General features: G+C 35.2%; 1 protein-coding gene across 1 annotated transcript; it reads right to left on the bottom strand.

Annotated features, from left to right (window-relative positions):
• Window positions 1-16001, bottom strand: LOC110616189 (protein TIC 22-like, chloroplastic). The gene is made up of 7 exons (XM_021758538.2): window positions 15291-16001; window positions 15111-15185; window positions 4955-5011; window positions 685-744; window positions 520-600; window positions 414-449; window positions 1-259 (listed from the first exon to the last, which is right to left on the bottom strand). The coding sequence occupies exons 1-7, from the start codon at window positions 15849-15851 to the stop codon at window positions 179-181; spliced, it is 951 nt and encodes a 316-aa protein (XP_021614230.1). The 5' UTR covers window positions 15852-16001; the 3' UTR covers window positions 1-178.
• Between the last annotated feature and the right edge of the window lie 215 nt (window positions 16002-16216).

The raw sequence follows: 16216 nt of genomic DNA, 5'->3' as shown, positions 1-16216 counted from the left end.
TTGAAGATGAACAAAAAGAAATAAGCACAAGTTTAAATTGCTTTAAAATGTTTAATATGAGGCAAATGCATGTAATTTTATACTCCACTTGGTTGCCCCAAATGCAAATGCATGGTTGAATATACATATTAGACAAGTGACTGTCCAAAATGTCCATCCCCAACTCATCTGCAGCTTTCTATAGCTGGGCAGGATCAGTTGAAACATCAAAACCAGGAGGGATGAAAACAACATCATCCCACATTGAAGTAGAACTTTCCTGCAAAAATTTTATATTGTACTATTTTAGATTTGCAATTTCAAATATTCCCCATTTTATGAACAGGAAATGAAACAAAATAAATTAATTGCTTATTTATTTTTGGTCTTCTGTTATGGCTTCAAAATAAACCTTCTGCAGAAAGCTTCCTTACCTTCATAGACTTGATTATCTCTTCAAAAACAGCAACCTACAAAAATAAGGGGAAACATTTATAAGGAAGATGAAGCATGCCAGCATAGAGATATCAAAAGCCATACCTGAATATCCCCCTGCCTGAGTGCAGGATTTAATTTTCTCTGTTGGCGTGAAGCCCGCATTAGAGACTTGTCTAAATCCTCCTGAGCAAGGTGAAGTGATATGAATGGTTACGCTGCAGCCAACTAGAATAGTGCATGTCAAGAAAGACTTTATTCTCTACTAACCTTCCTAAAGAACACTGGACGATAGCTCTTGTTTTGGCTTCTTAATACCAAACTTCTTGACTGCAATTCAGACATTTCAACTATTAAAACTTGAGCTTAGATATTGCAGAATTTTGACGGCAAATCCACTGTCAAGAGTGTTGATAAATTAGGGAATGGTTTTATGTAATTAGAAAAGAAATATTAGATATATTAGAATGATTAAAAATGCAGAACACTGGATATCCATAAAAAGAAATGCAGACAAAAAAATAATAATAATTACGTGAGTAGGTAATTGACGAGTAGTATCTGAGGTAATTTGCAACCCAGACAGAAGAAAAGAAAAAGGAAGAGTGGGCAATTGAGAGAAAATCCACAAATGAAGCATACAAGGTCTGTTAAGGACAAATGAAATGTGGTGAGGGGAAGTATGAAGAAGTTGAGCATATTTGAGTAGGTTAAGTATGTATTTCTATAGAATGCACAATTGACATTCAGGTCTACTAAGAAAGGTTAAAGAGATGTAGGCAATCCTTAATGAACCCCACTCCAAGCCCATCACGCCAAACTCTCAACTCACCTCACTAATCTAAAATTGGGCCTGAAATCCTGCCACAAATTTTAGATATTAAGTACTACCCAAAATGCATGATTGTGTTGTTCTTTGTAATGGGTCCATTTGCAATATCCATTCTCTATTATTTTGTAGATTTATGGTTCTTTGATTGTACTAAAGAAAATTAGATTTACAAGAACATGGAATTTCAATTAAATTTCCATTCTACTAATGAAATTTCAAAGAACAAACAAGTCCTAATAATTAATCCAAATATATATTAAGATAATTGAAATTTAAAATAAAGGTTCATGTATACACAATGATCAAATAAAGAACTAAAGCCAAATTCTCATTTATGGCCAATGCTTTATTTGCATAATTATGTACACAGACTTTAACACCTGTACCAACTATGGCAGACTCTTGAAGTCTTAAGGGAGACCCTAATTAGACATATGCAATTGCTATAAAAGAATGCTGCCGCTGCAAGTGTACTAGGATTATGAGACGGTAGAAATACTGTAAATGAGAATGACTCAACTGGTACAGAAGTGCAAGGAATACACAGTGCATGAATGAGAGATGTTTATGCAGTAGAGAGGTGCAATTGGTGTCCATCAACAAGGAACTAGACCAAAATTGATTTCAAGGGTTTTGCCAATTGTTATTAAGACCACACTTGAGAAAGGCATGCCTGAGGCAAGAGACGTGCAGGAGAGGGGCACATCACCTTGACTAGGGTTGTGCATGGTTCCTAAGGTCTCAAACTAAACCGAAAAACTGTATCGAATCATACTAAAATCGAAAAAGAACCAATATGTAAGAACCAAATACCGACCTGAAGTTATATTTACGGTTCCAATTTGGTTCCGGTTATGTATCACGAATTGAACAGAATGGGAACCATCCTGGAACTATACCAAATAGAAACTAAACTGAAGAATCGATTTTATGCATTTATTTTTAGATGTATTTATAAATTTAATAAAATTATAGACTTTCTGCAATTAAAGTTGCATATAGATATATCATCTACGCTACATTTAATATGAATAAATAATCTAATATTATCTTTTATTGTATACATTTATAGCTATGTCTGGATACTTAAGACTTAAAAGTAAGGATTTGGATTTAATTTTAGTACAGATTTTTAATAAATTAAAGATTTTTAATAAATTAAAGATTTCAAATTGCACCATCGTACTTATTAAGAGCTTTTTGGAGTGGATTTAAAATTTCACTATTTTATAAATCATTTCAAATCCACATATAAGTATACTACTTTCCATATTTATAAAGTCTAATATATGTTCATCACTCTAATGAATTGAACAAAAAATACTTATCAAATTCAAATCTCATGTTATAAACTCTTCTCTCCAAATGCAAGGTTATAGTTCTTAATTATATGAGTGAATCACATATTAGTTCTATAATATATTTTTAGACATTAATTACACGTTACCTTTTAAATTAAAAATTATATAAAAAATAATATAATATTCTTATGTTTATTTTAAAATAGTAAACAGTTTTATATTTTTAACTTCAAAATAATAATACAACATTTAAAGAACAATAATATTAAAATAAAAATATATTCTATATAATTCTTAGAATGAGTATTGTAATTTTATGTCAAATAATTAAGATTTGAACTAAAATGAAACTAAAATGAAAGTTAAAAAAAAAACAAAACTGAATTGGAACTCTTTACTAAAATTGCTTAGAACCGAAGCAAAATCATATCGATATTTCGCATCAAGTGTGGTTCCTAAAAATCAAAGAACCAAAGGTTTTGGTTCCAAGACGTACTGGAACAGAAACTGAACATCTCTAGCCTTAACCACCAAAAGGCAAGCAACATGCACGGAACAACCTAGTGTCAAGGCTCAAGACTCACCCAGGTGCATCTCATGCAAGTCCCGAATTAAGCCACATAAAGTCTTTTATGCACCACATCACATAGGGTCGAATACTGAATTAAAGAGAGAAGAGAAGAAGATGATGAAGAACATAGCTGCTACTTGTGCTCCTCAGCTTCTCCAGACTCCAGGTATGAAGCTTCAGAAGAGGAGGACATCTATTACCCCATGACTTTCCTAGAAATTGGCGACAATGTGATTATAAAAAGAGTATTCGTGGATATGATAAGGGGAAACAAAGAATTCCACTTAAGATATTCCCAGCTTCAATGGGAATTAAATACTAAGAATTCCACTTGAGGCATAAGAGGCTCTTTGCCTGCATGGTGAGGGCACTGGAAAGACGAGTTGAAGTAGTCACATGCCAGCTCAAAGGTGATGCGTCCACTTGGTAGGAACGAAATCAATTTAGAAGAGAGCAAGTAGAAAGGGAATGGCTACAATTTAGGATTAAATACTTGTTATAATAAGAATTGCTACCCCCATTTTGAGCAAATCCTCTTCCCAAAATAACAACAACGTCAACAAGCCCAACAGTCGATGAGTAAACCGTCCACGTTCATAAGATTAGCCAAGAGAAGCAATCTTCATGAATCCAAGGGAAAATAGGTGGCAAGGTACTTTGAAGGATAAAGGACCACAATCAAGTACCGAATTGGTGTCAAGTGCTAAGAACTTTCTCAGCAACAAATGTATGGCATTAAAGGCGGAGATGATAAAAATGAAAGGATTGGCCATGATTCTTATCCACAGTATAATGAAGACACAATCAGGTGATAGTTGGGAAAAAGAAGGAAGGTTCCCAAGGTGCTTGTGAAAGGAGAAAGCAAGCTACAAGAATCCAACAAGTGGAGTTAATAAGAAGACTAGTTCCAATCCTCCAAAAGGTAACAACCCCTATCGCTATACTATACCAGCTCCTATTAAACGCTATAAATGCAATGAGGAAGGGCAGCCCTTACTCTGCTTACCTTAAGCCGTCTAGTTTGTGCATAAGAAATAAGAATCAATTAAAAGTCCACCAGCATTTTAACTGGGTTTTAGTAAAATGACAGACAAGTAATTAATTAATTTTTGTTCCACTTTCTTTTTTAACATTATAGTAACATATAAATTGACTATTGTAACCCTATTTAATTTTAACTTATTTCTAAAAACATCTCTCATTAATTGTTATTTTTCTAAATAAGTATTCAAAATATCTCTTAGTATTTAATAAAATTTAATGTCTTTAAGATGTGTATAATGGAAAAGTTAATAAAAAAATATCTTTCTTAGTGTGTGAAAAAGCAAAATGAACAAAAATTATGGGAAGGAGGAAGTATTATTTGAGGAGAAGACATTACATTAAAATAGGATAGTTTCTTTTCAATAACTCTACAATTAAAAAACTCACTGATATAATGTGAATAAAATTAAAATTAATCCATGCATCACATCCCACAACCTAGTAAATTTTGTTTAGTATTTTCCTAATACACCTTCCTTTCATGTTGATCCATTAAACTCATGTTACTAAATTATTCTTGGAACTAATAAGTTTTCAATTTTCAATGAATATTAAATAAGAGCATGTTAATAAGCTAATAAACAACCTGCCATTACAAAAGAGAAAATGGCTTATAATTTGGAACAAATAAAAAATCGAAGTGGATCTATCTTTATTAAATAGGAAGTAGTATTCTTCACATTCATTCACATAATCCTCAACGAATTATGCATCATTCCTCAAACTTCAAATATGCAACATAAAAGTACAACATCCATACACAAGCATATTAATTGGTTCTAAAATTCAAACCTGGAAAACTGGAACCCCAGAGAAGCCATCATCAAAAACTCCAGCCTTTTCCCTCTCCTATAAACATAAATAAAGAATTAGAGAAAAAGAATAAACACAAATGAATCAGATGTGCTATATGATGTACACACAAATACCCACATTGGCGGGCAAAATTAACACTGACGTGTGAATTGGACGAAACACATTCTAATAACAATGAGGTGAAATATGTTCAAATACTTGAATGAAAGGTACTCACAAAAAATACAGTGCATTGATTGTTTTCTTTAGATATGAGCTTGCATCAAAACGTAGACAAACAATAGAGGCAGCAACATCATCATGTTAGGGATGCTTTCATAAGAAAGGCATATGCAAGATGTGAGCCGCTGAACAAGGAAAGCAAAGGCAAGTAAATGGCAGCAGAAATTTTTCCAATTAGTTTCCAAGTGAGATGTCCATTTGGCCAAATGGTAAGAAAAGCCCAATTTTTTTTTTGTCATTTATCAATTATAGACAATCCATTTAATCTTGTCATATTTAGCTTAATTTTAAAGGTTATGTTAATCAAGACTGCAGTCAAAATTAAGATTGGGGCTGCTAACGTACAGGTTGACATAGCATCAATGTTATTATTTTAACTATAGTTGTTGGCAAAGGCATAAAATCTAAAAATAAAAGCCTTCTCAAATTTTACCAATTCTTAATTTTATAGGTTTATTTCAATTATAGCCAAATTGATTAATTTTAATTTAAATTAATCAAAAATAAAATTTTATAAAATAATACAATAACATTAATATTTCCTTTTCTTAATATAATAAAAAAATCCCCTCTCCCCCTCTCATTTTTTTAAAAATATATTTACAAAAGTTATTTGTGACAAGAGATATATTTTTTATTTTTTAAAATTTAAAGAAAAAAAAAAGAAAGTATTTTTTTAAAGAGATATTTTTTCATTTTTTTATTCCTATAATAAAACAAATAATAACAATTATCATCATTTTACTGTGATGACTCTCTCTACCTCTCTCCCATTCCACCCACCATGCCCTCTCACTCTCCCTTCACTCACCTCTTTTTCTCTCCCTTCTCTCTCCTCCCCTCCCCCACCCTTCAACACGCAATAACATATATATACATCTAATCATATTTTGATGATAATATTATATATATCCTAAAATGATGGTCATTGTTGTTATTGACATTTTTTATAAGAATTTCTAATTTTGAAAAGTAAAAATTATATATTTTCATAAATAAGTTTTATAAAATATTTTGAACAAAATAGGGGAGAGATGAATTTTTATTTTATTATATTAAGTAAAATAAATATTGATTTCAAAACAGTAAAATAAATGTTAATTTTAACAAAAATTTATCGCCATTATTTCAAGGCCTTAATGGCCATAGGCCCCTTCAAATAATGCAACTGCTGTTATTTAAATGCAGTTAGGAAGATAAGAAGTCATCCTTTGCTGGGGTTGGTGGGTATTATAGAATCCAGAATTTGTTAGTTGCACAACAACCAAACGCCTCAACTAACTAATAACCCTTGGACAGCTTCAAGTGTATCTATTGCCAATGGAGAAAAAGTACTCACTGAGACTATTTGTGATGCGGTAACATTTCATGATGCTAATGATTATTTTCATGTTGACTTTTTTGTTTGTCTCTTTGGATGGCTTGGATATTATTTTAGGTATCAAATGGGTCGAAACATTGGGTCCAATTCTATGGGATCTCGCTCCTCCCATGAGTTCATGCTACAAGGGAGACCTATCACACTCCAAGGGCGACAAATTACTATTTGGGTATCAAGTGCAATTATTGCAAGGAACACAAGACCTAGCAACAAGTTGAACCAATTATTGCAAAGAATTTGGTGACTTTTTCGTAGAACAAACAGCGCTCCACACTTTGAGCATGTGACCACCATATATGCTTGCAACCAAGATCAGGTTTAATGGTGGTTTGACCTTATCATTATTCACACCTACCTACAAGTAGATAAAATAGAAAAGAGGTGTGAACAAATTCTTTAGCAAGGAATAATCCATCCTAGTATATCTCCTTTCCCTTTACATGTTCTTTTAATTTGCAAACAAGATGGAACATGGCACTTTTACATCGATTATAGAGAGATCAATGCTTGAATGGTCAAGGATAAATTCCAATTCCATTGCTGGAGGAATTGCTTAATGAACTTCATGGAGCGCAAATATCTCACTAAATTGGACCTTTGGTCCAGCTCTATTAAATACAAACTGATCCAACTAGTATTGAGAAAACAACTCTCCCACTCATCATGGTTACTATGAGTTCTTAATATTGCTCTTCAGGCTAACTAATGCACCCTCAACTTTCCAACCTTTCATTAATAGGGTATTCTATACTCTAAAAACACTTGTGTCCGTTTGTCTTAATGTTCTTCGACGATATTTTCATTTATAGCAAAAGATAGGATGATTGCTTGATTCATATGCATATGGTTTTTGATTTGTTATGTGTTCACTATCTTTTTCTTAAGAATCCACGTGCTCTTTTAGGGAAACCCAAGTAGCATATTTAGGAAATGTTATTTCTGGTCTAGGTTCATCTACCGATACAAGCAAAATTTAGGCGTTCACTGTTCCACTACGCCCTATGTGGACTCTTCGGAGTGACTGATTTTACTAAAAAATTCATCCAAAATTTTAATAAATTGCAGCTCCTTTGGCCAAATGCTCGAGGCGACACTAAGACTACAGGGTCCCTTGCCTCTTGCCTCATGTTCACAGGAAAAAAAAAATTCAAAAGAAAAAGAACATATTCAAATCCTTATCACCCATTTAATCTAACTAAACAAATTAATTGGAGATCGATTAAACACCAACTATAAATTCAAATTAATCAAATTAAATAAAAACAACAAAGCAGCACCAATTAAACCAAGCAACAATCAATCAATAATGTACCACACATTTAATCAATAATAAATCAATGCTACAATTATACAAAAATATATAGTCATATATATACAAAAGTCATCAAAATAAATAAATAAACAAATGATAATTTCTGAAATTCAAAAATTAAAAACAATGCAACAACATCCATTAAAAATAAATAAGTAATCTATGATTTCTAAAATTTCTTTTTTCCAAAGAAAAAAATATTCAATTATAAGCAATAAAACAACATGAATACATAAAGTAATAAATTAAAACTGCTGGAAAAAAAAAAAAAGAAAAAAATGCTAGTCAGTGTGTGGGGCAACGAGAGGGAGAAGAGGAGAGAAAAGAGAAAAGAAAAAAGAAAAAGTATTGGACTATTGTTACAACTAGCTGGCATGTAGGGAGAGAAGAGAGGAAGATAAAGAAGAAGGAGAAGAGAAAAGATAGAGAGAGGAGAGGAGGACATACTTGATTTCTGGAATTAGGAGCAAGAAAGAGCAAGAAAGAGTAAGAAAGTTATATTGTGGTTGCTGTGGGAGTTCTATCTCTTATTTGAAAGAGATGGCAAGTGTAATACCCGGCTAGACTCCGACATCGGAATTCCTACCGTCCGGTGGGATTTGGATGTCGGAGATCTCTAGAAGGGTAACATCACGTTTTTATAGAATGTTTTCATGTATTTTTAATGTTTTTAAGTATGAAATTAAATGAGTTTTTGCATAAAAAGTCTTTAGAGGAAAACCCAGGTTCGGCCGCCGAAAGTCAAGTTCGGCCGCCGAACTTGCATGCGTTTTGGAGGCACGTTAGGCCCCCAAAAGCATGAGCAAGGGAAGTCCAGGTTCGGCCGCCGAACCTCATGTTCGGCCGCCGAACATGGCATGCATGCGGAGGCACATTCGGCCCCCGAACGTGGTCTGGCCAGCCACTATAAAAGGGGCACTTAGCCGAAATGGACGAGCTTTCTCCCATTTTCGGCCACAGCTAGCTTCCGACCTCCCTCTCCCCAAATCTTGTGTTCTTTCTTCAAATCTCCTCCATTTTCCTTGAGTTTTAACCTCACATTGCAAGTTTTGAGCATTTTAAACAAGTTTGGAGCTTTGGAAACTCAGGAGCTCATTTGCTTGGATCTCCGAGTTTTGGTCGTCTCTTTCTCGATCTTCAAGAGGTAAGAGCCGATCTTAAGCTCAATGTATGTTTTAAACAAGTTTTATGAAGTTTTAAGGGGTAGAAATGCATGTTTAAGTTAGTTGAGCTATGTTAGGTTTTATGTGATCTATGGACAATGTATGCTGTTGAGTATGTTTGAAGTGTTGTAGTTGGGGTATATGTTTGTTTGAGGCCCCTAGGAGCTTGTATGCATGTTTTGGTTGAGTGGTATGCATGATTTGAGCTTGGGAGGCGAAATGTGCATAGGAGAGCTGAGTTTCTGCCATTCGGGAGAAGCTCAGGTTCGGCCGCCGAAGGGACTTTCGGCCGCCGAACCCTCTTGTGGAGGCAGCTTTCGGCTGCCGAAGCTTGCCCCCGAAAGAGGACTTTCGGATCTGTCTGGGACTTTCGGCCGCCGAAGGTGCCGCCGAAAGTGCCTGACTTTCGGCTCTGGAGGGACTTTCGGCCGCCGAACCTGCCGCCGAAAGTGCCCTGTTCAGCCATTTCATGCATGTATTTCTAACATTATTTCATGATGTTTTAGGGGGTTTTTGGGGAGTATATTAGAGTTATGTTTATGTATGTTTGGTCCCTCATTGGAGTCCACCTGTGTAGGTTCGGACCCGAGGAACCGAGGACCCCCGCAGTGAGCCAGCTGCTATAGAGTTTGTCAGAGCTAGCCAGAGGTGAGTGGAATAAACCTTAAGATTAAATTAATGAAATATGAATTTTGAGCATGACCATGCATCATGAATGCCATGTGATATTTTAGGTTGTTTGCATTAGATTCCACGAATATGTTGCATTGCATACTTGATGATGTTGTGGATGGGCATTGAATGATCCTTTAGTCCTTGATATGTTATGATGAGGCATGTTATGGTATGGTTGCCGGTTGTACCCATTCTACGTCCCGGCCAGAGTAAGAGAAAGACCAGGTTGTACCCATTCTACGTCCCTGGCATCTTGGAACGTTATGTTATGTTATAGTAAGAGGAAGTCCGGTTGTACCCATTCTACGTCCCGGCATTTTGGAATATAGAGGACTAGAGGTGACAATACCATCCTTATGTGATATGATTGTGATGTGTTGCATTTCATGTAAGCATGAAATTTTAAAATATGTTTTCTCTATTCTGCTCACTGGGCTTTGTAGCTCACCCCTCTCCCCTAACCCCAGATGTGCAGGTACAGGGTAGACCAGGAGGTTAGCCAGAGTTTCGAAGGATGTTTATGTAATAGTTAGGTTGTGGACATGACAATTGTACTATGATGTAATGTAAAAGATTATAGCATGTTATGTAATGAGATATATTGAGGTTATAGTTGTGCTTGACCCTATGAGTAAAGTTATCCCTTTTGATACATGATCCAGAGATATGTTTATGATGTTTATGATAGTCCAAGCTCGATGTATAATGAGATACCCCATTGGAGCATTTGATGAGGGCTCCAGTGGTGGTTTATGTTTATGATTATGTAATGTACAGGTTGAGCTTGGATGATGTATGAGAATATTTACAGACTCTTTTGAGTTTGTTTGATCATGTATGGGATTTACAGGTGTACAGGTTATATGTCAGGCTTGCTACGGGTCCCGGCGGCCTTACGCCGATCTGGATCCTAGCGCCGGTAGCGGTCCGGATTTCCGGGCTGTTACAGCAAGAGGCTAGGGTTTCTCTTTAGATATTTAAAAGCATTCTAAACAAAAAAAATTAACCTTGCTTCAGTGAGGCATCGCCTCTAGCACCTAGTGCCTCAATGGTTTGAGGCAACGCCTTTGTGCAAGGCGCCTCGTCTCACGCCCTTTTTCACCTTTAACAACACCGGGACTAAGTCAACCTTGGCTTCTTTAAATAACCATACTTGTTGCTGCCCCTCTACTACATTTGCCCAATTTTATAGATGATGTTGTTGTGGAGTGTGATATCCCCTAAAGATGGCAATGGTGCAGTCCTTCAACAACATGGCAATCCAATTTTTTTTAAGTATAAAATTGGCAACATCACACTTCAAAAGACCATCTTATGAGTGAGAATTAATTGGGTCAGACAAAACTAACCAACATTGTCACCCTTACTTATCATATCTTAGATAAACCATTGTCGCTTGAAATCCTTGCTCGTATAGGGGCTACTTGCTTCACCACAACAAAATTTGATTAACAAGTTGATGGGTTTTGACTTTCAGGTGGAGTAGAAGGCTAGGCACTTAAATGGAGTCACAAATGCTCTATCTCGAAGAAACAAAGATGAGAGGAGGATGTATGCCATTTCACAAACTCAAGCACTCTTATTGCACCAAAAGCTATAACTCAAGGTGGCACAAGGAGAATTGGACTCTTCGTGTTCCTTATATGATGGCCTCATTCTTCACAAAAAAGAGTTTCTCTTTTGACTTTTGACTTTTGCCATCCTCTCCATTGATTGCACCAATATTGTCGGGTTTCCATTATAGGGGGTGCACAAAAAATATTATGAGTTTGCCATGACTTCTATCAAAAAGGAATCAAATCAACAATCAGAGACTATGTTGCAGCTTGTCTAATTTTCAAACATGATAAGACCAAACATTTAAGTACCGAAGGGTCGCTTTAGAAACTAATCATTTCTAACTAGATCTGGGCATACATTTCCATGAATTTCATTGATGATTTGCCAAATCATGGGGCAAGTCTATGTTACTTGTTATTGATGATCGCTTTTCTATATATGTTCATTTCATCCCAATGGCTCATTTTTGTGGATGCATTTATGGGGAAACATTACAATAGACGTGCAAAACAAAATTGAAAATGTGCACTATCGCTAAAATTCTCTATCACTGATTTGGATAGCATTTTATCTCAAAGCAATTTGCAAATTTAGATTACTTTATTTAGATTAGTTCTTCAAATTGAATAACACTACTTGTATTGGATATTTAGTTCAATTAGAACTATTATGATTGAATGTAACCTTCATTATATAAAAGGTTATTATCCTTGAACAAAGCAAGCAGATTAATGATAAACACATTGAGATTTAAAACTCTCTCCGGTTAATAAGAGTTTCCTCTGATGAACTCCTTTTCTATCAATTGTTTTGTGACGAAATCTGTGACCGTGGATCATAAGAATCATCCTTATATAGCTATTTATGTGGCACACACATTTTATGAGCATGTTGTTCGGTTGTGATGAAAAAGGAGATGGAAACAGAAATTTTGAAAGAAAAATGCTTGAGGATTCCTCTCAAGCCAATTTGAGTAAATATACTATTTATAAGAATACATAATAGATAAGAAAATAAATTAATTCTCTAATTATAACTTAATCATATCACATAATCTAAGCACCTAATTATGCACACAATCACTACAAATCTAGGTTATTTACAAAAAATATGTCAACATGTTGATTGGTTTGTTTAAGTCATCATGTGTGATAGAAATGCTATATTTACTAGCAATTTCTAGAAGCAACTCTTATTATTATTGTGCACAAAGATAGCCTTCTCCTCAACCTAGCATATGCAAATCAGCCTAGCATAGGTAAATTGGTATTGCATGAAATCCACAATCAACTACAACAAGGTCAACACCGCATGAAAGCTATCATGACAAAGGGCAATATGACTTAGTGTTTACCCTTGGAATGCTAGTCTAGTTGCCTTCATAGGTTACATCCCTATCGCCAAAACTCAAATGTTGGTAAGTCGTGCCTAATTGGGAAAGTCATGTATCACTGGAGTTAAAACCTAAAAGCATCATAATGTTTTTCATGTCTCCCCACTCAAAGCCTTTAAGGGTGAGTCACCAACTAATCCTCTAACTCAGCCACCTTTGGATATGACCGAGTAATATTTATTCCTACATCATCCACTCATATCTCAATTGTGGAAATTGGAAAATATTAGTGCAACAATTTGGCTTCCATCCTATTGATGCATCTCAAAAAATAGTTGCTCATTTTTGTCAAGCTTATCTAGAGTTCAAGCTTGAGGACAAGCTCTTTCTCCAGTAGAGAATACATGCGTTCTTGTCTCTTTGAATCATCTCATCCATGGAAAATGGTATCATATAAGAGAAGGGTTGCTTTTAAGAGTAATCTTTCTTTCTTCAACAAGCCGGTAGCTTCCTAGAGAAAGTCTCAATGTGGTGGTGTACATGTAGTACCTATATTGAAGCGAGTCACAGGCTAAAACATTCTTTCCTAAGGGTTTTGTGCAAAGGTGAAGCAACAAGTAATGTTAGGATGCTTTCATGCAAAAGGTATTTGCAAGATGTGGGCGGTGATCTACTGAACAAGAAACAACAACAATAGAGATGGGAATAGATAATGTTTCAATTAGTTTCCAAGTTGAAATGATTATTCCTAGTAGTCTTCTATTTCAATTAGAATTCTTAAGCATAGTTTCGTTGATTATAGCCTCACAATTTCCTATTTTGGAAAATATTATCATGTAATCACTATTTAAAGAGAACAATCTCATGAACAAAAAAAGTAAAATTATTTTGCAAATATCACGAGGTCTCAAGGCTCCCTGAAATGAGCTCTACTTCTAATAACCATAGATTCTTCACAAAGTGCATAAACAATAATAAGGAACTTCTTCCCACTCTAGAGAGATTGCCTAGCCACCATTTGATAACTCAATCGTATACAAGGGCCTATAACTTGATCCTATTCAGGCCAAACTAGTTGTTGCATAGACCAATCCGATTTTTGCTTATAATGTTTCAGCGCTTGAACTTGTTCCTTTGGCTCTTCTCATCATTTCAATTTCCTTTTTCCTGTGTACTAGTTCTCATTTCAATCTTGGTTTTCCTATTCGCTTGGCTTGAAGGGTTCATCACCAAGGTGTTAGTTAATTTCTCCAGCTTCTCAAATATCTCCTCAACCATGGCATTAAATTTTGGGGAAGCTAGGTGGGGGGGGGGGGGACACATTTGTAGAGGAAGCAAGGATTTGAACCCTTAACTGATAACATCACAAGCAAGGACAATCACAGCCATTTGCTTTAGTATAGAATTTGATGCCTAAAGGATGAGCTTGATGGGATCTTGTACATCCTGAGACTGAAAAAACGGGAAAAAAAAAAAAGCAAGAATATGAATGCAAAATCTTAGCTTCTAGATTTCTTTCTATAATTGTACTATAACTTGGTTCCTACAGCTTACTTTAGCTAAGAACATACTGACAGTGAACACAAAAACTACACCTTGTCATCTAAAAATTTCTGTCATTGAATAGTGTTGAGGGTTGACTCAATAACCAGATGCTTCTTTGGCTAGGAATTTTCCCCCATTTACTAATTCCACAAGAAACCCAGTATTCCAGGAAGAAATCACAAATTCAATATCCCAAATACCCATGCTTATGTAAAGCACTAAAGCACAGCCTCATGGTCATGCACATACACACCTTGTTTGTGAGGAAAGGATGGTGTTAAAAGGAGAAGAAAAAGAAAGTAATGAAAGTAACAATTCTTTGTTTGGTTTAAGGAAATGACCAAAGGAAATAGGTATATACTCCAAACTAAGAAAGGATTAGACAGAAATAAATAAAAGTTTGCTTGTACTGCATCAAATTCAATTTTATCTTAGATGTTAAATACTAATATTCCATGATAATGTAGTTAAAAAACAAAGAAGAATATGTAGATTGCTCTCTGTATCTCATTCGGCTCTTCACACTCCTCTACCCATTCATCCTTATTTCCTTCCACCATGTTGGTGCAAATAATAATAGAGTCAAAACTTTAGTGTGTATAAAGATGGGGAATGACCTCTTAAACCTGTATATGCATATCAGCACATTCAACCCAATGATGTACCTTTGTTGGCACAAATGCATACTGCTGTGCCTCACAATTAAGCACACAGATGCACATAGGCTGCTGCTTATATGCACAGAGCAGTACAGATTGCTATCCAAAAGAGGGGAAAAAAATTCCCATTCTGGCATAAATAATTTATTGTATGACAAATAAGAATCTATACAACTATTTTACTTGAAGATAAAATCTCAAAATCACAATAGCCATTTTGTTTTCTTCAAATTCAGAGTAAATCCATAAACAGAATTTCTGATGTTGCAAAAATATACTCACCCTCAGCGCATTTCTGACTTGAGATGGCTCTGGTATCAACCTAAATGCCACCCCATCAACCTTTAGCTGAAAAACCTACAATAAGCACCAAATTAAAGACAAATAAGAACAGCATAAATCAAATTGTAATAAGCCAAGACTGAAAAAAGGGAAAAGAATAAGTCAAGTCAAGATTTGCACCTTGTTTAAAGCAACTGGAACCACCTTAGACCCACTTTTTCGCATTCCAGGATCCATGCTCTTCATTTGCTCAAGAAGCGCCTCTGCATCTTCCTTCTTGAAGCAAAGCAACCCGAGAGATTTCCCAGTGGAAAACCCAGAAACCAACACAAATTCTTCATTGGAATTGCTCAAAGCATACACAGGCACGCCTGCTAATCTCTCTTCAATGGTTTCAGTAGACAGAGCAGTAGGAGACTGACGAAGTGGCTCGAATTGGGTCTTGGATTCATGAGGAATTCGAGCCCAGAGTGGGTTATTGGATGCAGAGGGAGGTTTTGGGTTGAAGCGAGAGATTGTATTTTCGATTACATGTCTTGGGAAGTTTTGGAGGTTGCAGAGAGATGTTTGAAGGTGGGTCTGGAAACAAGAGGAGTTAGGATTAAAGAAAGTGAATTGGGAAAGGTTTTGGAGGAAGGCAGAGCAATGGTTTTGCAGCCTGTTTAAGGCTTGGAGATTGAGTTCTGGGAATTGCTTGGATGGTGAGAAACTTTTTTGGTTGTCCCATTTGGTGGAATCCATTTTACCGGGAAGCTCTAATATTAGGGAGATGGATTTTGCAGAGAGATTGCAGGGCGCAACAGAAAAGGCGAGAAGTAAAATTGAAGGGATTGAAGAGAGGGAAAAAGGCAGTTCGTGCAATGCAGTCGAGGGTTTTGGGTTTTTCAAAGGGTAAACATGACCTTGTATATCGTTTAATTTCATTTACATGACAAGCTGTTAAAAAGTTCCATCCTCAATTATTTCAAATTTATTTTTAAACTATTAATAAAATATTAAACTATTAATAAATATTAATAAAATGTTAAATTATAAATAAAATATTAAATGTATCTAAATAAAATAAATAAAGTATAATTTACATTATGATAAATAGTAATTTTATT

The sequence above is a fragment of the Manihot esculenta genome, chromosome 5 (assembly GCF_001659605.2).
Source record: "Manihot esculenta cultivar AM560-2 chromosome 5, M.esculenta_v8, whole genome shotgun sequence".
NCBI lineage: Eukaryota > Viridiplantae > Streptophyta > Magnoliopsida > Malpighiales > Euphorbiaceae > Manihot > Manihot esculenta.
Note: the sequence above shows the minus strand (reverse complement) of the source record. Positions and strands in the feature narration are given on the sequence as shown.